The sequence below is a fragment of the Poecilia formosa genome, unplaced genomic scaffold, assembly GCF_000485575.1.
Source record: "Poecilia formosa unplaced genomic scaffold, Poecilia_formosa-5.1.2 Scaffold4, whole genome shotgun sequence".
Lineage (NCBI taxonomy): Eukaryota > Metazoa > Chordata > Actinopteri > Cyprinodontiformes > Poeciliidae > Poecilia > Poecilia formosa.
Genome location: NW_006799943.1, coordinates 2,574,753 through 2,600,103, shown reverse-complemented (window position 1 = coordinate 2,600,103; position 25,351 = coordinate 2,574,753). Strand labels below are relative to the sequence as shown.

Sequence of the window (25,351 nt, the reverse complement as noted above, 5' to 3'; positions counted from 1 at the left end):
AAGAATAACAGCAAACACACAGATTCCAGTTTGTTCAAATGCTCCATGTATTTATTATATTCAATATAAATGAACACTAGGTAAACAAAACTATCTAGACAGAAAAGTTTTTTTTTCCATTTCTACAGCTTCTTGTTGTACAAAATTATATATAACATTATATTCTCTTCCCTTTTCACAGCAGAGATCCATCTAATCAACAGGCAGATACATCTATGAGGTAAGACAGGATGATCAAACATATGCAGCGGTAAGTGATAAGGAGATGTGATATGGTGTTTTTGGAAGGACAACATTGCACATTCATGCTGGTCACATGACCTATATGTTTAATGAACAGATTCAGATTCTGATTCAGCTGGACGTTTGAAGCAGCAGAATGTCGACTGGATTATAAGGACTGATATGCTGTTTTATATGGCAGATATGAAATAATGTTTACATTTTTTGTTTTTAATTTACAGTCAGAAAAGTGTTATTTTCTTTGGACATGAAGTAGCTTTCTGATTCTTTGCCTCTATAGATCTGGTGGAGATGTTTTTTTGTCGTCGCAATTACGACGACAAAAATAGATATGATAAAAATGAGCTGCTTCGTTGATTATTGGCCAATTGCACTGTCAATGCCAGCTCCCAAATAAATGACAAATATCGGCCAACAAATTAGGCTTCCTCTAATCTTGACAAAACTTATTGGCAAAAGCATTTATACCCTTTGAGATACTTTATCTGAGGGCACCAAGAACATTTTGACAATGTGCCGTTTTCCTTTGGCGTCACGATTTATGCACCACCTTATATTGGTCCATAAAATACGCTGTGGTTTGATTGCGAAGAGATGTGAGTACTTTTGCAGAGTGGTGTACATTTAAGCAAAACAATGCAACCTGATTTTGACAAATTGAGGTTTTCTTGACATCCCTGATTCACACTTTGTGAGTTTTTTTTTTTTTTTTTTACATTAATAAAACATGTCTGCCACCTTGCAGTTAATTTATCGTCTTTCTAGCATTTGCTTGCCTACTTCACATCATATCGTCTACTTCAACTACCTATGCGTGGTTTGTGTTTTTAGTATTTGGACATTTTAATTATAAAAAATATATATATATGTCACAAGCAAAAAGTAGAAAAATAGAGATTAAGACATTGCATCTTGTAAAATATACAAATCAGGAGGCATAAATAGTGGCATTACTTATCCCTTTGTTCAAGTGGGAAGTATCCCTGTTGGTTACATATCCAGATAAATAAAGAACAGTGTGTGTTTATGTCCCAGTGTTGGTACTGGCTTTAATCAGTCAGTGGTACTTGTGGCTTTTCTTCTCCAGAGCAGAGCTCAGCCTGTCTCTGGCGCTGCTGCAGAACTTCAGAGCATCACCATTTCTGCACAGAGAAAAACAAAGTATGAGACTAAAGCCCCACTTCTCCAACGAGCAGATTCATTAAGATAAATGAGTCAGATTAGAGTTAGACTGTAAATAGAACTCCACCGATTTCTGCATGATTTCTCAGAGAGCAAACAGACTGAAATGCCTTCTTAGTTTAGCCAAAACAGGCTGGTGATGGTGGAAGATTACCTGGACAGCAGAGTGTGCAACACAGAGGCGTGGTCCTGAGTGAAATACTCCTGCTGGACAGCATGTTCCAAACACAGCAGCTGACCTGGGACCAGTGGCACCTTCTTCACTTTGCCCTCTCCCTAAAACAAAAATTATATGGTATTAGAGATAGGCTAACATTTATTTTTTTAATTAGGAGAATAAAGTCACATTAGTAAAAATAACGAGGCAATATTACCAAAAGAAATTTCTTAAATGATGAGAAAAAAAGTTATTTTAATGAGATAAAATCTGATGCGACTCTGTGGTTCCTTCTTTGAAATAAACTCATTCGTTTGCATGCTTTCCTGCTACTGATAATAATCTGATGCTGATATGTTAAAACATTACAAATTTCCTTATTTGTAAAACCGATACCAAAGCTCAAATTCACAAGATGCTAAACATTCCTCATTTTACTTTTATTTATTCTTCAAGGAGAAATAAAAAAATAAATAAATAAAATACTGTTTTATTGTCCTTAAATACAACCTTATCCTAGTAACATGACTTTATTCTTGCATTATTACGACTATATTCTGGTAAAATTATAGCTTCATTACTACTTTACTCTGTTAAGATTACCACTTCGTTGTCACTGTATTATACAACTTTAATGTCACTGTTGCATCTTCCTTACTTGGTTAGGACTTTGTCATTTTATTATGATTTTCTCACTACTCAGTTTTTTGTTTTATTATTAGTATTTTTGTAATACTATAATTATAGCCAAAATGAAAAAAAAATGATCCTGGTTCTGATATGCTGTTGTATGAAAATGTCCATTTGACTTAAAAAAAAAAAAAAAAAAAAAACCTACAAAATGGAATTTTTAAAATACAAAAAAGAACAATGACAAATTTTGGTTTTAATGGCTTAACAATTAGCATTTTTCTTTGGACAGTCAATTTACCGATTGGCGTCAGCGGTGCTTTTGTATAATGAGTTTTTTTTTGTTTGTTTTTTTTTTTTTTGCAATCCTTCAAAAATAAAAAATAAAAAATAAAATAAAAAAAATAAACTATAGGCTGCTGAGATGTACTGTACCTTCAGGACTCCGATCATGACCAGCAGGGTGGTGAGGAAGCAGTGTGACTGGAGGGCCGAAGCAGAGAGAACCTTCTTCAAAACACCATCTGTTAAAAAAAGTAATGATGTTACAAGCAAAATAGAAAAACCTGAAAAGAGCTTCACTCTGCAGTTAAAATCCCATTACTTCCAGTTAAACCAGATATTTCTAAATGCTTCATGAAAAAATATACCCTATTTATCCACATTGTCTAAACAGTAAAAAATAGAAAATTTAAAAGGGACCTGCCAAAGTGTGCATGTTGGTTGGAATCCAACGTTTTGATGCTAAAAAAATAGCAACAATGCAAAGGTGAGCTTAACTGGTGTCAATAGCATGTGGGGTATCGCCAGGATGTTGATTTCCATTGATTTACTCCATTCAATATGCTACAATTGGTCAAAAATGAGTTAAAATGCTTAGCTACATGCTAGCATTAGCTTAGGCTAATGCTAGCATGTAGAATGTCTAGCATGTTGACAATACTTGTAGGATGTGGGTTATCACTAGCATGTTGACTAACTTTAACTTACTCCACTCAGTATGCAAATATTAGCATACATGTTAAAATTAGCCAAAATGCTAAGGTTATCCTAGTCAGTAGCATGTGGAGCTATCACCAGCATGTTGACTTACATGCTGGTGATAGCATGTAAGTCTATACATATATCATATGATATATGATGTATATCATATTCAGTATGATATACATAGCTGTTAAATCATAAATTAGCTAAAATGCTTATTTTACTTATAAAGCTAATGTTAGCATGAGCGCTATCACTAGCATGATGAGCAACTAGGAAACTGGGCAAAAACTTCAGAAAGCTGTTGGGTGTAGCTTGTGTACACAAATGTTTGACCCAAATCATACATTTGGGTCAATATATTATTTAGCAAATAATGACACTTTAATGCAAAGTAAGCACTTTTAATGGACTTCCAAGGCAACTGCTAGAGCAACTTTGCATTAAAAGTGCAACTATTTACTGAATGACACTTCATGACAACAGTCATAAACATTCATAAAGACTACTTCATGTTCATGACAGGTGTCATGTCAGTCTTATGCACAACCCGTCAAATAAAGTGTTACCGAAAATATTTAATAGGGAATTTTGCTGATCAAAAATGAGCTGAACAGGAAAAATTCAGTTTCGTGTCTGGAGGCAAAAAGAAAGATGTCTTTTCATATATGTTTCAGCTCCTGTATGAAACTTGTAGTGCACAAGTGGTTTTACCAATGACTTCAAAAACAACTGCGTTAGCCACAGTGTCCTGGCTGTGCAGGGAGCCAATCTTCAGAAAGAGCTCTGCAGCTTTGTTTGGTTCAGACACATTAACCTAGAGAAGTGAGAACATAGATGGACATTTAAAAACTGATTTTACCAACACATTATGCATATATAGAGGAAAACAGACTTGCCTCTTGCTGAAGGTTCATCTTCATATGAGACAACTTTTCTGCTGAGGGGTTACTGAGGAATGACAGGATTTCTGCCTGACGGTTTAGAAAAATAAATGTTTTTAAATCAATCTAATATTTGGACATATTGGTTATGCAGGTGACTTTCCATACTTGGCTCTCAGATTTTTCTGGGCTTTCTCCTCCGTTTTCTTTCACAATTTCTTCACACTCGCCAGTCTCATAACATTCATCACTCCCATCACTATCGCCGGCATCGCTGTCTTCATCTTCCTCATCGTCTGGCTCACCCTCATCCTCACTGCAGACGAATAGAGAAGACAGTGGTTCTATTTATTCCTCATTTAGTAAAACAAAAAAAACAATAGATGGATGGATTATCCTATCAATTATTCTGATGACTAACAGAACTGGCAGTCTTCAGATTTTTCATTTAACTTTCCTGTTAAGCAAAAGGTACTTAACAGGAAATGTATTTTATTCATTTATGTTTTTTACAGAATTTTAACCAAGTGAAGCTAAATCTACTGCTGGGGAATATTACATAGTACAGATTTACAGTCAGATTATTTTAATTCTAGATGCTAAATGTATATATTACTGTACTGTTTTGGATCAATTACTGCTGATTGTGTTGTTCTTTCACCAGTTGGCCTTTTAAAGTCTGTATCCTCCAGTTAACAATAAAACAATAATTTAATTAGGTAAAGATTAGTTACTTCAATAATTTATTCATCACAATTAATCTGATTCATCATGACATTTACTTTATGACATTTAATTCTACTATACACATGCTCATGGATTTAAAACTACAGAAGTAAGCGTAGCATCGTCTCCATGACGACCAAGTGTTGGACAGATGCCTTACCTGAGTGAGGCCAGCATCTCTCCTTTGTGCACATTGTCCAGAACTTCTCTCAGGACATCACAGCCGTCCTCACCCAGACAGTTACCTGTTAAAATGCAGTTTTAAACTTTATTCATATTAACCTGTCCGGTTCTTTATAATTTTAAAGCTTTATAGTCATAACTGTAAAGACATAAATAAGTTCTATCTAAAATGTCACCATGTGGCATAGCCACAGGTAGTGCAGTCCACTGGTGTGTACTCGTACCGTTCAGATTGACTTTCTCCATATGAGGTTTGTCCATGACAGCCTGAGCGACCACGAGAGCTGCCCCCGCTGTGATCTCGCCGAATGACAAGTTGAGTTCCTGAAGACACACAAGAGCGCCATGAAGCATCATGAAGGGTTCTGGCACAGAGGAGCCAGACGTTTCGCTCACCTTCAGGACCGGCAGTCCTTCTGTCAAAACTGCAGCGAGAGCGATGGCTCCTTCGGACCGGACCAGACAGTCGCCGAAGTTGATCACCTGGATGTTCCTGAGGTGCCTCAGAGCCTGCAGAGTCAACATGGTGGGTGTGGCTTAAACACATGGCGTACAAAATGGATTCCTCTGATGGGGAGGTTTTTTTTTGTTTTTTTTTAAAGGAGCATGTCTCACTTGGGCCATGGCCAGCGTTCCCCTCTTGGTGAAGGTGTTGTCGTTGAAGTTGAGGACTCGGAGCTCGGGGTTGTGACGGATGGCTGAAGCCAACGCCATCACACCGGCGTAGTTTATTCCATTCTGAGGCATGTGGATCTCCTCCAGGCTGCCCATCAGCTTAGATTATAAAATATATATTATAAAGATTAGAACAGTAAAATTAAACCTGTCGTCAGGCTAGTGTAGCAATATTTTAACTTAGTATATTCTATAATAACCAGACCTGTCACAATAAAAAATTTTGCTGAATGATAAATTGTGGTAAATGATAATCTTGTTATTTTGAGACCATTTTCAACAAATACAATTATAATGATAATAATAACGGCTTATTATTTGTTTTTGGAAGTATATCCACTCATAGGTAAAAAAAAACAAACAAAAAAAAAGAAACAACTTTCACTTCTAAACAACATTCAACACTGGAACTGGACAACATTTAAATATACAAAATAAAAAACTAAACAACAATAATTAAAATTGCATTTTAACTGGAAAGTATTTTAAATATCCAAAATAACTAAATAATACAACCGAAACAACAATAACTAAATTGGACTATGAAATCTTGTTAAACAAAATTGTATTTCAAAAAATAATAACCATTCCACTTAGACGGAGAAAACAGGCAGAAGTGGCAGGAAGTGCAACCTAACTACTTTGTGCCGAGTGTCAAACGTTTGCAGCATTTTTCAAAATGGCAGCTTTTCTGCAATATTAAAGAGGAGTATCTCTTTACTGGCTGTTGTCCAAATGGAAATGATCATGTTCATTTTAATTAATTATGCCATGAACTGATTTATTGCTTATTGTGACATGCTTATAATTTATTTAAAATGTTAGTAACATGTAAGCATGTAAAACATGAATGTGACCATTATAAAGAAAGCTCAGTTAGTCTACCTGGAAGGCCTTGGCCAGGGCACTCGCCCCATCGTTCTCCAGACGGTTTCTCCCCGCAACGAACACTTTCAGCCTCAAAGCAGATCCGACGGCTGTTGATTTCTTGTGGCACTCAATAAGAGCTTCAGCCAGGATCTGTTGGTATAAAAATGAGAAAAGAAACCCTTTTAGTTTCTGTTCAGTTGTTGAAAGACGCTGTCGTTTGCGCGGACTCACCTTCCCCCCTCCTATTCCCATGCCACAGTTGTTGAGTCTCAGTTCCCTCAGCGTGTGGCAGGAAGGACTCTTCAGCAGCTGCTCGATGCCTTTGACGCCATCAGGCCCGAAGGCGTTATCGCTCAGGTCCAGCTCAGTCAGCCGGGCACCAGCGCTCATCAGTGCACCACTCAAACACATCTAATAAACGCACATTCGGATTATAAAATAAACGCAGGAGCATTAAATGATGGGGGGAGGAGGGGAGTAAAGAAAGGATGAAGTTTTTCTCACCAGAGCGGTGGGGATTTCAGAGCGGAGCCTTCCTGTGAACATGTCACTCCAGTAGCATCTCTAAAAACACACAATGATTGACAAAATCAAAACAAGTCTGGGCCTAAATAGGAAGAAAGCGCCTCTTTGGGATAAAGAGTGGAACACATTATGAACAGGAAGGTAACAAAAAGTCAGCTGGACGAGTTTTGTTTGACAGGCCATGATCGCTTGGTCAAAAGCTAAACATCACTATCACTTCACACTGACACCAACACTCTTCTGTAAACAAGTTGCTATAAGTTGACTCTTGTCAGAGGAAAAAAAAAACATTTTTTTTTTTTTAAATATGACCATTTTACAGTGAGGTGTAAAAGCCTTTTGCGCTTTCAACATTAAAAATGCTAGGTAATTGTCACAGTTAAAGTAATAAATCTCTTTATAATCTTTTTAAAATTAGGGTCTTGGTGTTTGGCAAACCTACAGGCAAATCCAAATGAAATCCGTTGTGTATTTTCCTTTGATAGTGACAGCGATGCGTACCTGAAGCTGGTCTTTGCTTTCAAGAGCTTTCGCAATGGCTTTGGCAGCTTCCACTCCCACAGTGTTGCCCTCCAGGCGCAGGGCTCTCAGACCCGGGTACTGCTCTATCTTACCGAGCAGCTCCGCCACTGAAAACACAGACAGCAGCTCGTCAGATCAGAGGAGGTGAAACAGAAATCGAACGGTTCCAAAAAAAAAAAAAGGTCACGTCTTCTCACCTGACTCCGAGTCGTCGAGCTTCAGTCCCAGACCTTTAAAGCTCAACTCTCCATCACCAACGTGAGTTTTTGAGAGAGCATCAGCCAGCTGAGCGATGTCATCTGAGGCCATGTTCTATACCTGCTGAAAAGTCGAACAGAAAGGACAGGAAGTGAAGTTCCAGCTATGTAAAATCGCGTCAGGTGATGCAAATATTTATCAGTTAGCCGATGGAGAAACCGGGCACCCAGAATAAGTCTAGAAGCTAGTTGTAATAGCTTTACCGGTGCTAACTACCGGTAAGTGCGCAACAATAATAAAAAAAAAAAGCCATTTGGACACAACTTGCCGAAGTCGGTTTTTCTGTCTCAGCGTTAACAATAATATAAACTCTCGTTAGAACATCACCATTTATTAAACTCACCTTTTAAAGACTTATCAATTAAGGTGAATATAGAAACACGCGCTGCTTCCGCGCGGCGTGCCAGTTGCTAAACCTTTTGACGTCACGCTGCCCCAGTTCGACGTTTTCGTCAGCGTCGTTGACGAGCAGCTCATACAACAGGTACGTTTGCGCCATCTGCTGGCTCTTTTGTAAAACTGTTCCATGGTTTCCTTTCAGTCGCAGGTGCTTTCTCCTACTTCTTCTTTGGGGTCTTAAGGGAACTTGGTCTTGAATTTGTTGCATTGTCACCATCTTCAGGATAAGACATTCATCACACTTCTACAACATATTTTCTAAAGTCTCATAATACGACCAATATCAATCAAGAAACGAAAAATCTTTTCTTTTCCTTCAACTTTGTTTAACTGAAATAATATATCCTTTAAACTTGATTTCCCTGTACTCTGGCTTAACCCTCCATATAAATCAATTTAAACTACCTGGAAAACCCTAATTTTTGAAACTTTGAGAGGTTTTGCTACCATCTTCTGGTAGCAACTGGATCTGGAAACTTGTTGCGATTTAACCAGTGACTGAAGCAGCTAGCCGCTAGCTACGTGAGGAAGCCAGTCCAATTCGTAGCTGAAGCAGAGAAACTGGCGTTGGTTCCACTCTCCAATGACACGGATACTCACCGTACAAAAATGCTCCTGGTTATTGACTGATATTCGGTTACCCAGATTCCCCAACATTTGTCTCCAACGCATCGGGGAGCTAACCCTGATCTGAAAAGCGCAGTAACTTCTCGGTGAGTTGCCATGCTATGCTCTGCAAGGGCTTTGGCTAATTTAGCCAACTAACTTACTTGAACGTTAGTTAAATCCCGCGGGATAACTCTTCAGCTGTGTTAGATAATACACTAGTTACAGAGAGGCTGGTGTTGAACGCGATAACTAGCCTTTACTGCTTTATTCATTAAAGCTAAATCTGAGTTAGCCAAAATTAGCAATTAGCATTAGCTGGCTAACAACCCCCGCCAGGTAAACTCAGGTGGGGGTGCTTATGGTAACTGAATTAGCTACTTTCTCAATTCATATAGTTTATTTATAGTCAGTGTAAAATGTAAGTTAGCAGATAACACGCATGTGTGTGATGTGCTGACTTACATCAGCAAATGTTGCTAAAATTTTGTTTTCTTGCTGTCATTTAAAATAATCTGCCTTCAATTGTTGTATATATTTTTAATGAACTAGTAGTATACATGTGGTGGTTCATAAGGTTAATGGAGCTAAGCTAATTAACATCATCGTTAGTTGAAGACTGGTACTAGGATTGGTTAGCCTCTATCTATTTACAGGCCTTCCATCATCTCAGAATAAAAGTTGTTTCCAAATCACGTTTGTGTCAAAACTGAAAAGATTGTGCACATTTTGTGGAGTTTTCAGCCGTTTGGAGTCAGTTGTGTTTCTATCCTCAGATGATGGATCCGGAACGCCAGAGGCGAAGAGAAGAGATCCAGAGGGCAATGAGCTTTATCCAGTAGGAAGCATAAAACCGACCCAAAGTTTCACACCATAGCCAAACCACATGCTAAATGCACTGAAATCCTAATATGCTTTCACTTTCCCGTCCACCAGGTCGTCGTTGCCCTTTCCTGAACCAGAGAGTTACGAGGTCAGACTTGATCCTTGTCTGCAAATTGTTTATCTTTGTCTTTCTCTTCCACCTTGACCTATTTAATACCTATTGCACTTTTGTTCTTTACCTACTTTCCCGTTAGGCCTTCCTGATGCAGTTGGTGTGCAACTTGCTCGACGAGGGGAACTGCTGCTTCCGAGACGGCGACTGGCGTCAGGCGGCTCAGCAGTACGGGGAGGGGGTCAGCGTTGCCCGCTACGCGCAGGCCGAAGCCGTCATCATCCCGCATGAGCTGCTGGAGAGCCTCTACGTTAATCGAGCCGCCGCCTTCTACCAGATGGTGAAGCCGAATATGAACGGGCAGAGTGGATTATCTACAAAAAATTTATTCTGAATGTGAAAACCTGATAGTCTATGCTCTTTTTTTCTTCTTTTTCTTTTTTTTTTTTTACCTTTTCAGAGGGAGTATGAGCGGGGCATTCAGGACTGTGAGAGCGCACTGTGTGTGTCGGAGGGCAGCCGCAGGGCTTTGTACCGAAAGGCGCTCTGCTTCAGGGAGCTGGGGCGGCTCAGAGAGGCTTACGAGAGTGGAACCAAATGTCTGCTGACAGCACCACATGTATGTATTTGATATTTTATTACGTTTTCCGGCAAATATATTCGGCAAGGGTGCATCGATAAATCTGCTCGGATTTCCTTAATGTTTTGAGATCAGTGATAGACCGATAGAGAATTACCCCCTTTTTCTCTGCAGCCTAAGCACTGCTGATTTATTTCAAGACTTTGATCACAGTTCAAGAATATCCTAAGTTTGGTTTCACAGTTCAGGCAACTGATGCAGATGCACATGTAAAATCAATGATAGGGTGAAATATTCCCTGGAAAAAGACATAATTCAAATCTTAATGTGAGGTGCAGCACAAAGTATTCATCAAGGTTTTTTCCTTTTAATTTAATTTTATTTATTAGTAATAGAAGCCAAAAAATAGACCTGTCTGTCACAATAAAACATGTAATTTTCCTAGTAATTACTGTAATAAATGATTAAATTGTTGCTTTGAGACAATTTTCCAGTAATACATTGATAATAGCAAGATAATACAAGTTTGTTCTCTCAAAGATCAATAAACTTCTTTTTTTTTTTTTAATTAAGAACACTTAACACTGGAACCGGGAGATATTCTTACTATCCAAAATAAAACACGACAACCAAAAACAACAAGTGGGAAATAGAAACCACACACAACAAAAAAACATAAATACAATAGGTTATGATGTCTCTGTAAACAAATTTGCCCTTCAAAGAAAAATCTCATTCGTCAGAATAGAAATGATCAAGCTAATTTTAATTTACCATGCGATTAATTGATTAATCTCTTATTGCGGCAGGCTTACCAGAAGCATCAAGTTGCTTTAGTTAAAATGCAAACATTTCATCAGTCAAGTTCGTTTGTATCACATCTTTTAACAACAAAGCAGTTTAAAGTATCTTACATCATGAAAACACAAAAATAAAAAGTCAAAGACGACATACAGGCACCAATTGAGAAACTGGTTTGATAATGATGTGTGCTGTTATCAAAATCATCAATGCATATCAATATGTTGGTCAGTGCTCCATTTCTTATGGTTCAACTCTAAACAGGTGTTTTTAGCATTGATTTAAAGGAACTCTATTTTTTTGTCTGCTCTGCAGTTTTCTGGAAGTGTGTTCCAGATTTGTGGCGCATAGAAGTTGAATAAGCTTTGGAAAATAAAAGCAAGAGTGAGCAAAATGCTGCTGTTGCTAAAACGACACAAAAGAAATCTAGAATAGATGATAAACCTGAGAATGTTGGGATATTGTCTGCAGAAATCTGACCACTTATTACTTCACAATATTGTGTGCTTTAGTTTGCTTAACAGGTAACAGGTTCATTATAATTTAAAAGAATTTGATTGTTTTTGGGCGCTTTGCCATAAAGTTTGAACATATCAGCTCTGTTACTTTCCTACTAGTAGAAAGCATCGACACCCGTTCTAAACGGTCTCTTTCTGCCTGCTGCTGCAGGACGTGCTGGTCATCGACCTGGCCCAGGATCTGGCCAGTAAGCTGGGTCTGAAGGGCCGTAAAGCCTACGTCAGCCCCCAGACAGAGTCAACCGCCACAGAAGGGGACAGTCTCGGAGAGACTTCCCCGCCCACTGGAGAAGTAGGTGCTACTCACTCCCTGAACCCTACATCTGTCATGCAGCGACTTAAACCCGACGTTTTCCCGCTCTTTAGATGTCCTCCAACGGGCTGGAGTCCCTGGGCGACATGGGACCAGGTATGACGCGCCCGCACGATCCGAGTCCCGCTCCCGACATTCCCGTTAAATGCTTTCCCCTTGTCTCCGGACTCTAGCGGACCTGTCCAACGCGCAGTGCATCCCTGCCCCTCTGGCCACGCCCATTCCGGTGAGCGACGACCCAACGACCACGGTGGTGACCTCGTGCACGGAGCTGTCGGAGAGCCCCTGCAGCCAGACGCTGCCGCCCATGCCGTACTCCGTCCCGGTGTCGGAGCACATGGACGAGTGCAGCAGCGTCATGAAGGACGGGCTGGACAGCATCTTGGACTGCATGCCAAAAAAAGTTAGTGAGGTGAGGACGCAAAGAAACCGAGTCATCATCGAATGCTGGTGACATCAGTTTTTCCCCCCCAGAAAACTCGCTAAGCCCAGTCAGTCATTCAGGTTTTTGAGTTAAGGAAAAAATACAATTAAAATAAACACAAATTCTTACACTTCAGTTGTTTCATTCTATTTAAAGTGTCCAAAATCTTGTAATCCTTTATTTGTGACTTGTCACTTCATTTGCTGAAGTTGTTGGCGTGTAGAGCGGTAAAGACAGGAAGTGGTTATGAATAATAAAGGACACCTGACCTCAGTCTCCCTATGTGGCCACATTATGGTCACAAACTGATTCAGTTATTGTGGAAGGACAATGAATTTCACAGAGAAGCAATTTAATCCGCCTTTGCCCACTGATACTGATGTATAAACAAAATAAGTATAATAAAAAAAAAACACAGTGCTTATGATGCGTTCACACCAAAAGCATTATGAGCGTCAGGCTTACATTCACAGTCTATGTGGAGGCGCATCGAGGGCCATTGTGTTGCATTTCGAGCGTCTAGTGCTGCGAGATTTGAACCGTTTGGAGCGTTTTGAGCTTTTGAAGCGTTGAGCACATCCAACAGAAAACGGCTAGATCTGACGCGCCCTCCACGCGCCTCCACATAGATTTTGAATGTAAACCAGACGTGCAAAACGCTAGGTGTAGAGCAGTATTTTATGCGTTTCCCTTCTGCCACACGCCTCTGTGGGTGAGTTAACAGGCTTCTGGAGCAGTTGACGGGTGCAGAAAAGGTAATGGAATGATTTGGACCAGCTGTTCTGAAATAGAAGCTCATCTAAAACATCTAAAGCAGGCTGGACTGAGGACTGGAATTGAGAAGCACTTGTGTAGAGCAAAATGTCAAGCGTCTGCATTCAAAGTCCAACATGCATCAAACTTGACGCGTCAGACGCCTGTTTGATCCGCCTAACGCTTTTAGTGTGAACGCACCATCAGCCTGGTGGCCCGCCAGGCTTATAATACACCGGAGGAAACCCTTTTAATGCCACACTAAGTGAATGTTAAGATCATCAGCTCCCCTCTTTTTAGCTGAAGAGGTTATCAGTTTTGTTGCTTACGTACGTCTCCGTCCCCCAGAGTCCGGTTCAAGGTGCCATCCCCACCAACCTTCCCAACACGGCCGTCGGTCTTCGGCCTCCGTACTCGCCCAGCCTCCCGGCTCCGTCACCCCAGCTCCCTCCAGCCTTCTTCAGCTCCCCCATCAGTGACATGGCCCCCTTGGAGTCGTACCCACCAGTGCGGGACCAGGGCTCCACCCAAGCGCAGGACGCACTGGGAAGCTTTTCTACAGGAGCCGCAGATGGCGAAGGGAAAGGAGTCGCTGCCGGAGGGCTGGACTCGCTGTCTGAGTACACACTACCTGGTGAGCCATGCAGGTCTTTATGGGGCTGGGTGGTAAATCCATTTGATTCATTAATCAAATTCTTGGTTTTTCAAGATTTTATTTTAGGAAATTCTGCGGTTTTTTTTTTATTTTCACACCAATGAACGCCTTGGTTCTCCATAGTTCAGAGAGATGTCAGTGTGCCCATTGCCGCCGTTTTGTTTTATGGCTTTTATTTATTTGGATTTTGAATTCAGGTCAACTCTGCGTCGGAATATTTTTATTTTTGTGTTAATTATGATGTTATTTTATGAGGTAAAGCATTTTGAACCTCCTTGTTACTGAAATGTGCTATACAAATAAAGTTGATTGATAATTATCAGAATAAAGACGTATCAACACTCAAATAAACTTGTTACCTAAATATTACCTTTGTGTTTTTAGCACAGTAAATTGAACAGGCGTATGAATACCACAGCATGTTTTGAATTACAAATTTTTGATAATCACTGAGTCGGTAAGTGATGCATTTCATTAATATGAGACAAGGAGCAGGATTAAATAAGTGTTCGCTTCTTCCTTGTATGCTCATAATTTCTTGTCCTGCTGGTTACTTGCTTTCTTTTTTGTTTTGCTTTTATAAACCCGTTTGAAATAAATAAATAAATAATTAATTGAATAATGTGACAAAATGTGCAGAAGTTTAGGGGAGTGATGCTCCCGGTTGCTGTGGCGGATGAATTTGATTGGTCGCAGTGTTTTATGTTGGTGTGCTGCTGTCATCAGAGGTGAGTCAGCATCACTGCAACATACCGTCTGATATCAGTGTCCTTGTTTCTGTCTGCAGGGGGACGAGTGTGTCACAGCTTCATCCCTGGAATGCGCAACCACAGCGCTGGGCACACGGTGAGTAAAACGCTCATTTACTTTACTTTAGGGTTTTAGTTGTGATTATAGGTATGTCTAAGTCTTCGGTCATCCGTTTCTCCTTCAGAATGGACCGGGAGGAACCAACCTCTCTCTTCTCTCCAGGAATCCTCTGGCTGCCACTCATGAGTTTCGCCAGGCTTGTCATGCCTGCTACAGCCGAATAGGTAGGATCCTTAAATATCACTGGTTTAAACTCAAGTTTGGATTCTTTATTCTCTGTTCATAACCAGACGTGGGCAGAGGACCCAGAAGTCGTATTCAAGTATGAGTAGCACTACTTCAACATATTTTTACTTAAGCTAAAGTAAAAAAAATACGTCCAAAAAATATTACTCGTGAATAAAAAAGTATTTGGTTAAAAAGGTAACTAAAGTGTTGAGCAACTGATCAAAATATTGATCATTTAATATTTAAAAATGACCTCACCAGCCGGGCCAAAATGTAAAGTTATGTGGAATTTTTGGTATTTTATAGACCAAAATGTTTCGTTTAAATATCTTAATTACAAATTGACAACATCAGGCCAAAGAAACAGTTTTCTAAATCGGTTTCTTTCAATGTGAAACTTTAACAGAGACTGCAGGTGTGTGTCTGAGTCTGGTGGATTTTGGTTGAAACAAACTTGTTCTTCATTCACTGAAGTTACTCACAGTAGGAAGAGGATCCACAGATTTTACTCCAATTAAGAGTAGTGATACTTAATAATAAAATTACTCAAGTAAAAATACCGCTAAAAGTAAAAGTGTGCTAAGAAAATCAAGTCATATGACAATAAAAACGAAATGCTATGGGAGGGGATTCCTGTCATAAACTTGAACTGGAGGAGCTAAAACTCCGGTTAACAATTAATCAATCACTAAATTAGTCGATTATTTCAATAATTGATTAATCACGATGAATCTGATCAATCATTTCAGCTCTATTACAGTTGCGACAACTATTAATCTCCCTTAGGGCTCAATAAAGCCCTAAGGGAGATTTTTTGAGTTTAATTAAAACGATCAGATGTAGGTTAGAGGTAAAAACTTTGCCCTCGTTTACAGGTCCTCGAGTGATGGACTACAAGTACCAGCCGGAGGCAGCTCACCGCTGCAAGAGGGATGTTCTGCTGTGTCGCCTCAGAAACACAGACGACCCCACCTGGAAGAGGATCCGCCCCAGGCCCGCTCGCAATAACTTCCTGGGGGCGTTCGTTCTCTGCAAAGGTATCTAAATCTGCGTTTCAAATCGACTGTTGTATCGGCTTCGGCCCGTTGGGGGGGAATCTTCAACTTCTACCACGTCCAACAGAGGTGCAGGAGCGCCAGGAGTGCCAGTACGGGGAGAACTGCACGTTCGCGTACTGCCAGGAAGAGATCGACGTGTGGACACAGGAGAGGAAGGGAGCGCTGAGCCGAGAGCTGCTGTTCGACCCCCTGGGCAGCACGGAGAGGCGCGCGCTCAGCGTCACCAGGCTGCTGCAGCTGCACATGGGCATGTTCATGTTCCTCTGTGAGGTGAGGAGTGGCGGGGCAGGGTGGGGAGGGCCCCCATTTTGACAAACACTGCTTTAATATATCAGTTTTCTTTTTTTTTTCTTTTTTTCTTGTACAGGAATGTTTCGACAGTAAGCCTCGGATCATCAGTAAACGCAGCAAAGAGAACTTAGCGGTCTGCTCAAACCTCACAGCACGGCACCCATTCGATGATAACAAGTGAGCGAACGTCTGCGCTTCGTATAAATCAACTTTTTCCTTGAAACTTATTCAAATAATCTGAAAAGATATGCAATTAAGATAACTCTTTGGAGCGTATTGCTCTGAATGACTGTGAATGGGACCCACAGGTGCCTGGTCCATGTGGTGAGGTCAGCCAACGTGCGCTACAGTAAGGTTCGTCCTCTGCACCCGCTCTGCCAGTTCGACATCTGTCGCCACGAGGTTCGCTACGGCTGCCAGCGCGAGGACAGCTGCTCCTTCGCTCACTCCGTCATCGAGCTCAAATGCTGGGTTCTGCAGCAGGACACTGGTACGCAGCACACAGGAAGACATCCATCCCTCCCTCCATCCATCAATCCATCCATCCATCCATCCCTTCTACCCTCCCTCCCTCTACTCCTTTCATCTTCCCTCCCTCCACACCTTCCTCTCTCTCATTCTGTCTTGCTCTCGCTTCATTCATCCAGCTCTTTCTTCCTCGCTTCCTTTTGTCTCTTCTTGGTAGACAAAAGAAAGTAAGTTTTCTTTCTTTAATCCTTTTTCTTTTTTGCTTCCTTTCTTTTCTTTCATTTTGTCTTTTTTCTTTCTCATCCTTTTCTCCTTTTTCTTTCTCTTTTGTTTCTTCCTCTTGTCTATTTTTCTTTCTTTTCCTTTATGCTCTCTTTTTTGCCTTCTTTTCTTTCTGTTTTTATTTCTTCCCTTTTTCTTTCTTTTTCTTTTATCTCTTCTTTTTTTACTATCTACTATCTAGTCCTTTTTTTCTTTTCCTTTCTCTTTCATCTTGTCCTTTTTCTTTCTGTCCTTTTTTCCCTTTTCCTGTCTTTTTTTTTTTTTTACTTTTTTTCTTCTTCTCTTTCTATTTGTCATGAACAGTGTGTATTAACTCTTTGTTCTAACATGCCATCCTGTTAAATAACGTTGTGTCTTTATTTCTTTTGCCATGTGTGGTGTTTGTCTCCAGGAATTACCCATGAAGAGATGGTGCAGGAGTCCAAACGACACTGGCAGAGGCTGGAGCAGAACTCCCAGAAGCAGCACAAGGTGTGGTTCAGTTTCAGATAGAGATGAGATTTAATCATGTTCCAACTCTAGTTAAGTGTGGGGAGGAGAAAAATAATTTGAGGACGGTAAAACGTTTGGGCTCGTTAAACTTGGACAAACTTCTAATAATGTAAAGTTTTAGTGTTGAGTGAATCAGGTCTATAACATGTAAGGACTCTTGTCTGTAGTAAAAGTATGAAACCTCTTCGCCTCTTTCAGCCAATCCACATATCCCATCCGGGCAGCAGCCTACCAGCAGGGGGCATGGCGGGCCTTGGGGGTGGGGAAGGCGTGGTAGCGGGTGGAGTGGGTCCAGTAGGAGGTGTTGGGGTTGGTGGGCTGGTCGGAGGGGCGGGAAGGGGCCGCCCCCTCAACCTGAAAATGAAGTTCGTCTGTGGCCAGTGCTGGCGAGAAGGTCAGGTCAACGAGCCCGACAAGAACCTCAAGTACTGCACAGCCAAAGCCCGGCACAGGTAGGATCTGGAGTCCAGACCCGTCCGTTTCCTGACCCGCTTCGTCTTTTGACCTCGTCTTCCGCTCGTCTGCAGCTGGACGAAGGAACGCAGAGTCCTGCTGGTGAAATCCTTCGAGAAGAAGAAGTGGGTTGTCGTGCGACCTCTGCCCTTCTCGCGCTCGTACCCACAGCAATACGATGTGAGTCCTTCCACAGTTCATGAAAAAAAGCATTCGCACGATGGCAACAAGGCGATCTGTAAAACTGAACAAACAAAAGAAAGTGTTTAGTAAGTAATTGTAACCCTGTTGATGTGTGGAGCAGATGTGTGTGCATGTGATGAAGCAGAAGAAGTGCCACTACATTGGGAACTGCTCCTTCGCACACAGCCTGGAGGAAAGGGACGTGTGGACGTACATGAAGAACAACAACTGTGAGTTCCCACTTCCTCTGGACACTCTGATAAAGAAAGGTCACCTATGAAGAATGATAGAGTACTAAAGCCGTGAGGTAAAGAAAAAAGAAAAATACCGTGGTCACAGAGGAGTAAATTTCTGCCAAAAAACTGAAAATTTTAAAGGACATTGTTACATTCTTAAGACAAAATTTACTGTTTTTCATTATTAAAGCCATAGATTTACGATATAAAATCTATGGCTATTGGTATTTGAAAAAATAAAAGTTTTCAGAGATTAAAAAGGCAGATGAGAAAAACATGATAGAAATTGTTTAAGATTGAAGTGGTAAATTTATGGAATGCACATCTGGTGCATCGAATCATTCTGAATCTGGAAAACACAAACTCAGTCCTAACATCAGTGCAGTGTAGGGCTGATCTCCCTTTATCCAATGATCTCACCTTTACTTCACATCTGTTTCTTTACTATCAGAGTTGTCATTTTTTACCTTAAGGTTACTCTTCAGGTTCTTTAAAATAAGGATGAGCTTAAACCTTTCTTTGTTTTTGAAGTTATTGCTTCTATTCATCTTCCTTTGTTTTTTTTCCAGTGAGAGACATGCAACAGATGTATGAACTGTGGCTGCAGCTCACCAATCAGAACAGACGGACAGAGAACTCCGCTGTAACTCCGCCCCCCGACGACAAGCAGGTCACCATAACAGCAGATTACACAGAAAACCTGGTAAGTAGGTAAAGACCCCCACAACAAGAAATGCTGCTAGCAGCTTTTTTTTTTTTTTTTTTTTTAGTATCTTTTTATACTTCTTATTTTAAGAATAACAACCGATGCTAATTGGTGCCTGTCATGACAATTCATTAGAGAGCAATGTATTGCTCTCATATGCATCCTACTGGTAGTGTCAACATGCTAGACACTTTACATCCTAGTGAATAGCCCTTGAGCTAATGTTAGCCGTACAGCTAAAATAAGACTTGTGCTTATTTTTAAGATATTAGCTACGTTTAGCATACTCAGTGGACTAAGTTAATATAAGTCCATGTACTAGTGACAACATTTAAGCTAACCTTAGCATTTCAGCAAATTTTGCAAATTTTAGCTTACACAATATTCCTTGTATACTGAATGGAGTAAGTACATGTTAGTGATTCCCCATGTGCTAGTTACTACGTTTTAGCTAACCTTAGCATTGATGCTAATTTTCGGCATCAGAATGCCTGACATTTTAGCAGGTCCCTTTTAAATTTCTTCAGAAATGTTCTAGTTTATCTCTTTTTTTTTTTTAAATGACAGAACCAACATTACATTTCTCTTTTAAGGTTTTAGAATAAAGTAAAAAAAATAAAATGGAATTTTATCCAGCAAAACCACCAAACCATACTGCTGTTCACATGATGTACTTTGTTACATTAATTTATATTGCTTTCAATGTTTTGTTTTATCTACCTACTTTTTTTACTAATTTTGTTGTCAAGAGAAATTAACAAACTTGTTTCCTCTTTATATAAGAGAATAAATGGATTTTATTGGTTTAATTTTTGGTTTATCAGAGATCATTTTTTTCTTTTTGCATCCCTGTAGGGAGGCCAGCATCTGTCAGACGGCGATGACCTCTGATGGTCGCTCGTTTTGGAAACGCATCTGATCATCGCTGAGACGCAGACGAAAACGGCGGCGAGCCGACCACGACCAGGCGCGGCCGAACCGCCCGCCACCCTGCCAGTCGGACCACCTGCAAGACGGCAGCCGGGCGGAGCGCACTCGACGTTCGAACCCCATGACCACATATTCACGCACTCAGACATTTACATGCAACACACAAACCCACAGGCACCAGTTATCACGAAGAGAAGGCTTCTGAAGCGAGACCTAAAAGTCGGGCTTTAATGTTTGTTTTGTTTGTTTTTTTGTCTTTCTGCAGGAATTCCCCAGCCTAGTTTTCATCTAACACAGTCTACTTCCCTAATCTTTAGAGTTTTGTCCCCCTGGCAACTCTTTTCTTCTTCATAGCACTGAAACGATTCACATTCGGCTGCGCTGGTCGCAGTCCGTCAGTCTGCTTTGTTTTTAACGCTGAACCTCCCAGTGCTTCCTAATGCGAGCTGAAACTGCAAACCACTGGCAAAAAGAGATATCATGTGGACACGCCTCTCTAAACTTCAACAACCAAATCCTGCTCTCTTTCTTCTACAGGAATCTAAATGGAGAGATCAAACTAAATTAAGGTTTTTTAATTTTTTTTAATTTTTCTTTCCCTAGGGGAGTTGCGCTTCCTTGTTAATATCTGCCATATTGGTGGAAAAGTCTGAATGTAACGCCTGCACAGGCCTTCAAAAAACAAGGAAGCGAGTCGTTTAGGATGTCAATGTTGTAGAATGTATGTGCGCACACGCCCAGAACATTTCAGTTTCACACCGGCTGCTCCTTGCGTCGGATCACACAGACATTCACGTTCCCCTCAGATAGTACAAGAGATTAAAATGAATTTTTGGCAACGAAACGTAAAGAAGAAGAAATTTCGTTCCTATAAACTGACTGAAGTTGGTGTAGGAGGAACACAGAAAACATTATCCAGTTTTAAGCACATTAAGCATCCAGTCGCTGACCTGTTTTTCCAAATAAAGATAGCAGAAATGTTTTCTGCTATCTTTAAGTGTTCAGTTGGAAGCTCCTGCAGCCTTCAGTTTGGAAACCTAATGTTTGTCGTCTGATCCCCATAAACCCCAAATATTTTCTCCCCATTCGGTCAGAGAGGGCCTGAGACATGGAGAGGATTCACGCTGCATACCGTGCCTAAAAACACGCGACACAAACACACACACACACACACACACACACACACGAAAACAGGCAGGAAACATGTTGCCATCTTATCCTAATGTAGACATGATGAGAGTATGTCTTTATTCAGCTACATGCATATTATACATACATATAATATACATACTACTAATAATAAATGATAACTTAGCAGTTAAGCTTAATAAATATGTAACCTGGAAAACCTGTATTGATTACATAGATAAACTTCTTGTTATTGAGGTTTTGCTGTATGACTTGTATCGCCGAAATAGATGACTACAGTGTTTTTTTTGTTCTTTTATTTTGAAAAAAATTTTTTTTTTCCTTAACTGTGGGTTGTTCCAGACGGGGTTAGTTAATTGAAAATAAAGGTGAAGATGGTCTACACTGAGAATAGAGGGCCAGAGACGAGGCCACCTTATTAATATATAAATACGGCAAAAGCACCATTGATAATTGAAGACATTTTCATCTAATTGTCAACTGAAACTCGGTGGAGCTTTATTTCACGGGTTTAAGGAAGACGATGCATGAAAACCGTAGAGTGGAATGTGATTATGTAAAAAAAAAAAAAAAAAAAGCAACGGCCTCACACAGCTGCAGATAATGTGACTCGTCTGCGTTCCGTAATCCTGCCTTCGTCCGGAACAGCCCAGGTATTAGCTTCCTTGAGGGGATCGTATTACTATCACTCCTAGTATTATGATGAATATGATGACTATAATTATTGCTATTCCTATTTCTCTTCTATATGCTATTGATATATGTATGTTAATTGCAATGTATACCTTTCTCTTTATATATGTATCTATGTACGAATATAATAATTGACAGTAACTACGCCTCTGCGCTCCGCTGCGGACAGCTCTGTCTCTACAGTTTGATCAGTCAAGGATAGATCTGGAAACAAAGGTGTGCAAAGAGGCTTGTATACTCCCATATAGCGCCTTATTCGTTATACTACACCTATAAGATACATACATACCCCTATTGTATAATCCTACTTACTATATACAGTATATAATACCTGATAACCTATGATAATACTTAGACATCCTTTATAAGATGTTTTAGATAAGAAACGGTGGCCTATCTTTTTTTTCCTTCCTTTTTTTCCCTGTGGCTGTGAAAAGTGCTGTGATCAGAAAATCGGTTTTATCTTTCGAAGATAAAAAGCTCCGAGCCGCACTCTTAACGCTCTTTATCTTTAACTTCAGCTCGACACACGTCCGTTTCAACATGAGTCCCAACCAGAGCGGTGAGCAGGAACATGTCAGTCATTTTGAAAATCCCAGCGGTTTAAATAAAATGTAAAGCATGACGGTTACAGGATTTTTTATTTAATTTTTTTTGACGTATGTATGACTTTAAGCCTCTTTTTAAAAGCTAAAACATAAATAAATAATAATGATAATAAAGAAAAAACATTAAAGGTGAGTGTTCTCTTTAGTGTTGGCAAAAGCCCAGAAATGATTATGCAAGCCATGACAGACATCAGTTCTGCTCCCTATGTGTCATCTAGAAGGGATGTGAATCATGACAAAAACTCTGAGGATGAGTGTTGTTAGGTTTCCACGTAATTCTAAGTACCGCTGACATATTACTTCTCACCTTTTATAAACATTTTTTTTACACATTTGTTGAAACTGTCACTATGTTGTGACAGTATAGTGTGAGATGGTTAATCTGTGAAAAAAAAATCTAGCTCCTGTGCCTTCTCTCAGTGCAAACTAGAAACAACCAATCAGAGCCAGGAGGTGGGTCTTTGCGCTGTCAATCTTGCTCTTGCGCTGTAGAGCTTTTCCCCGTGAATGCTAAGACTAGTTAGCATGGCCACCAATGATGGTGCACATTTTTCCTGGACCAGAGTCAGCATTAACACATTTCACAGTGAGTTCACAGGGATGATTGACAGCGCTAAGCCCCTCCCCCTGTCTCCGATTGGTTGTTTTTGGTGCATTTCTTCAGACTGCAAAAGTAGCTCAGAGAGTAGGTGGAGGAGCTCAACATTTTCACAAATTTTCTGTCTCATATACTGTCACGACATGGTGACAGTTTTAACAAATATGTAACAAAAAACATTCTTTATAAAAGTTATACTGCATCTTTAAGCTAAAATATTCTCTTTGGGCTAAATTTTCCCTAAATAATTTGAAGGTCTGTTTTAACAAAAAGAGTTTACATTCTGATGCTCTTGAACTTCAGGACACGGCACGTTGCAGCGAAATGACACAGTCCTCAGCTAACAAACAGTCTTCTCTGGAAACATTCATGTGACTCATGATGGCCTGCTTTCCCTCCTTTGGTTGAATGCAGCTACTGAAGAAGTTCACCATTAGCTGGTCATCAGCATATTGAAGTTGTTTTCTGGAATTTCACTGAAGACAACAGGGATGTAGGAAGTGGAAGGAAGGCCTGTTTTTGTATTGGTTTTATTTTCACGTTTTATTTTTAAAGTTTTATGTGTTTGGTTACTTCCTCAAATCTTCCTTTCCTCCTCCCTTGTTGGAAGTTCATGATCACACAAGTGGACCAAAATCTTTTGAAAGCGTTCAATAAAATGTTTTAGCAAAAAAATGTAAAGACTGCGCTTTTTCTTTTTGTGCAAAACTATTAACTTCATTTATTCACTTTGGAATTACAATATTTGTGTCTAATTCAGATTTTGTGGTGGTGTAAAGTGAATTATACAGTTTTGAACTTATTTTGTATACACTTTTGGAGTCTGGTGCTGTTGACAGTCTTCCTGAGCTGTGGTTCTCTGCAGCTCATCCAGAGATACCTGGGGGGCCTCTTGGCTGCATCTTGTCCAGTTTGTTGTACCTTGTTTAAATTATGGTAATGGTTCCTGAGACATAAATCCTTGGATAATATTATCCAACTCCACTGACCCACAATTTTATCCTGACTTGTCTGGTGTGTTTGCTAATTCATGATGTTTGTTCACTAACGTTATCTGACAAACCTCTGAAGCATACACAGGACATCTATATGCTGAGAGTACTTCACTTACATGTACACTATTTGCAAATTAGGCGACTTTGGAAAACCTATGGTGGCCCATAAGGGCTAATGTAAAAGCCTCAATACCACAAACTTACTAGCATAACTAGGACTTCAGCATAAGTTCCGAATTTTGTATAAAGTCTGTTTTAACATAATTCCATTATATATATATATTAGAAACTTGCTAGCATAACTTCTGAGATAGATAGATAGATAGATAGATAGATAGATAGATAGATAGATAGATAGATATGTTTTGGTCCTCCATATGTGTCTAGTTGTAGATATTATATCTGTCTGTCCATCGACACATATACATATAATACACAAATATATACACGCACGCACACACACACACATATATATAGAGAGAGAGACATCATCTCCCGCTGCTCCTCCAGAATCTGCCGCTGCTCCTCTGCCTCCCTGTCCTCTGTCCAAGGCTCCGCTTCCCAGTGTTAACCCCAGTGCTCCCCCTGGGGTTAGCAGCAGACTGGGCCTTTTGGGCCCAGTCTCCTGCTGGGGGACTGGGCCCCCTGCACCGGCTTTGCCCGCCGGACCCACCTCCATGGGTCCACCTCTGCCTACTGGATCATTTCAGTGGAGATTTCAGACTGTGGCAGGAAGCCGGAGTGCCCGGAGAGAAACCTGCAAACAGGAAACCTGTTAAATCTTTTTACCTTCTGTCCTCTGGTGTCTGATCATCTCTTCTCATAAATGTAAATCAGACCATTGTTGGACATGTCTTCACTGCAGTCGCTGTCTGCAGTGAAGACATGCTCGTTGTCTGCCTTTACGGTTTGTCCTCCCTTCATTAAGTAACAATAGAAGTCTGTCAGCTTTGGATCCCCACAGATGATGGAGGACACACATTCTGCAGGCACATCGATGGTCTGAGTGGCTTTTGTTTGGTACTTCCTGGTCAACCTGTGCAGAAAAAACATCAGCACCTTGTTATCGGTCAGGCAGTGTGTTTTCTGCCAGGGTGACCCGCAGCCTGAACAGCCTATTATAGTACCCCCAAGAATTTTAAACTACTTTCACCCCTGGAAAGTAGTAGTAGTAGTAGTAGTTCAGCCATCTGTAAAGATGGCTGAAAAGAAAGCTACGCTTTTCAGATTATTTAAAACATTAAGAGCCATATACTTCCACTTCACAAAAACTCTTCTACGTAAATACTAATTAAATGCGTGTACATTTTTTATGTTATTTAGTTTTTCTTGTTTACGACGACATC

The 25,351-nt window shown here is 40.3% G+C and overlaps 2 protein-coding genes across 4 annotated transcripts; one reads left to right on the top strand and one right to left on the bottom strand.

Moving 5' to 3' along the window:
* Positions 1 to 28: 28 nt before the first annotated feature.
* Positions 29 to 8,293, bottom strand: rangap1b (Ran GTPase activating protein 1b). Of its 2 annotated transcripts, none has more exons than XM_007559829.2 (16): positions 8,183 to 8,293; positions 7,779 to 7,902; positions 7,561 to 7,688; positions 7,039 to 7,098; positions 6,766 to 6,945; positions 6,550 to 6,684; positions 5,605 to 5,763; positions 5,386 to 5,499; positions 5,214 to 5,313; positions 4,967 to 5,051; positions 4,249 to 4,396; positions 4,096 to 4,170; positions 3,911 to 4,013; positions 2,648 to 2,736; positions 1,580 to 1,701; positions 29 to 1,385 (listed from the first exon to the last, which is right to left on the bottom strand). In XM_007559829.2, exons 2-16 carry the CDS (start codon positions 7,888 to 7,890, stop codon positions 1,301 to 1,303), a joined length of 1,695 nt encoding a protein of 564 aa, XP_007559891.1. In that variant the 5' UTR covers positions 7,891 to 7,902; positions 8,183 to 8,293; the 3' UTR covers positions 29 to 1,300. The 2 variants fall into 2 exon arrangements, with proteins under 2 accessions (XP_007559891.1, XP_007559900.1); XM_007559838.2 differs by having other exon boundaries at positions 7,779 to 7,899; positions 8,183 to 8,281.
* A 385-nt stretch (positions 8,294 to 8,678) lies between these two features.
* On the top strand, positions 8,679 to 22,539 carry zc3h7bb (zinc finger CCCH-type containing 7Bb). 2 transcript variants are annotated; one of them, XM_016675342.1, is made up of 21 exons: positions 8,679 to 8,951; positions 9,621 to 9,682; positions 9,781 to 9,817; positions 9,924 to 10,121; positions 10,242 to 10,400; positions 11,832 to 11,972; positions 12,047 to 12,089; positions 12,167 to 12,396; positions 13,519 to 13,804; positions 14,613 to 14,671; positions 14,760 to 14,859; positions 15,739 to 15,900; positions 15,986 to 16,191; positions 16,289 to 16,389; positions 16,521 to 16,702; positions 17,354 to 17,433; positions 17,653 to 17,906; positions 17,982 to 18,087; positions 18,212 to 18,320; positions 18,896 to 19,029; positions 19,888 to 22,539. In XM_016675342.1, exons 2-21 carry the CDS (start codon positions 9,621 to 9,623, stop codon positions 19,921 to 19,923), a joined length of 2,685 nt encoding a protein of 894 aa, XP_016530828.1. In that variant the 5' UTR covers positions 8,679 to 8,951; the 3' UTR covers positions 19,924 to 22,539. The 2 variants fall into 2 exon arrangements, with proteins under 2 accessions (XP_016530828.1, XP_007559879.1); XM_007559817.2 differs by having other exon boundaries at positions 8,681 to 8,951; positions 12,167 to 12,405.
* Positions 22,540 to 25,351: the final 2,812 nt, after the last annotated feature.

What these genes read in the sequence shown, in the direction of transcription:
- zc3h7bb (XM_007559817.2), top strand. Translation starts at nt 9,621, where the DNA reads ATGATGGATCCGGAACGCCAGAGGCGAAGAGAAGAGATCCAGAGGGCA. An exon ending in AGGGCAATGAGCTTTATCCA is followed by an intron (nt 9,683 to 9,780) that starts GTAGGAAGCATA and finishes CCCGTCCACCAG; the next exon opens with GTCGTCGTTGCCCTTTCCTG. An exon ending in ACCACAGCGCTGGGCACACG is followed by an intron (nt 14,672 to 14,759) that starts GTGAGTAAAACG and finishes TTTCTCCTTCAG; the next exon opens with AATGGACCGGGAGGAACCAA.
- rangap1b (XM_007559829.2), bottom strand. Translation starts at nt 7,890, where the DNA reads ATGGCCTCAGATGACATCGCTCAGCTGGCTGATGCTCTCTCAAAAACT. An exon ending in AAGGACTGCCGGTCCTGAAG is followed by an intron (nt 5,314 to 5,385) that starts GTGAGCGAAACG and finishes GTGTGTCTTCAG; the next exon opens with GAACTCAACTTGTCATTCGG. An exon ending in TCATGATCGGAGTCCTGAAG is followed by an intron (nt 1,702 to 2,647) that starts GTACAGTACATC and finishes TTTTTGTTTTAG; the next exon opens with GGAGAGGGCAAAGTGAAGAA.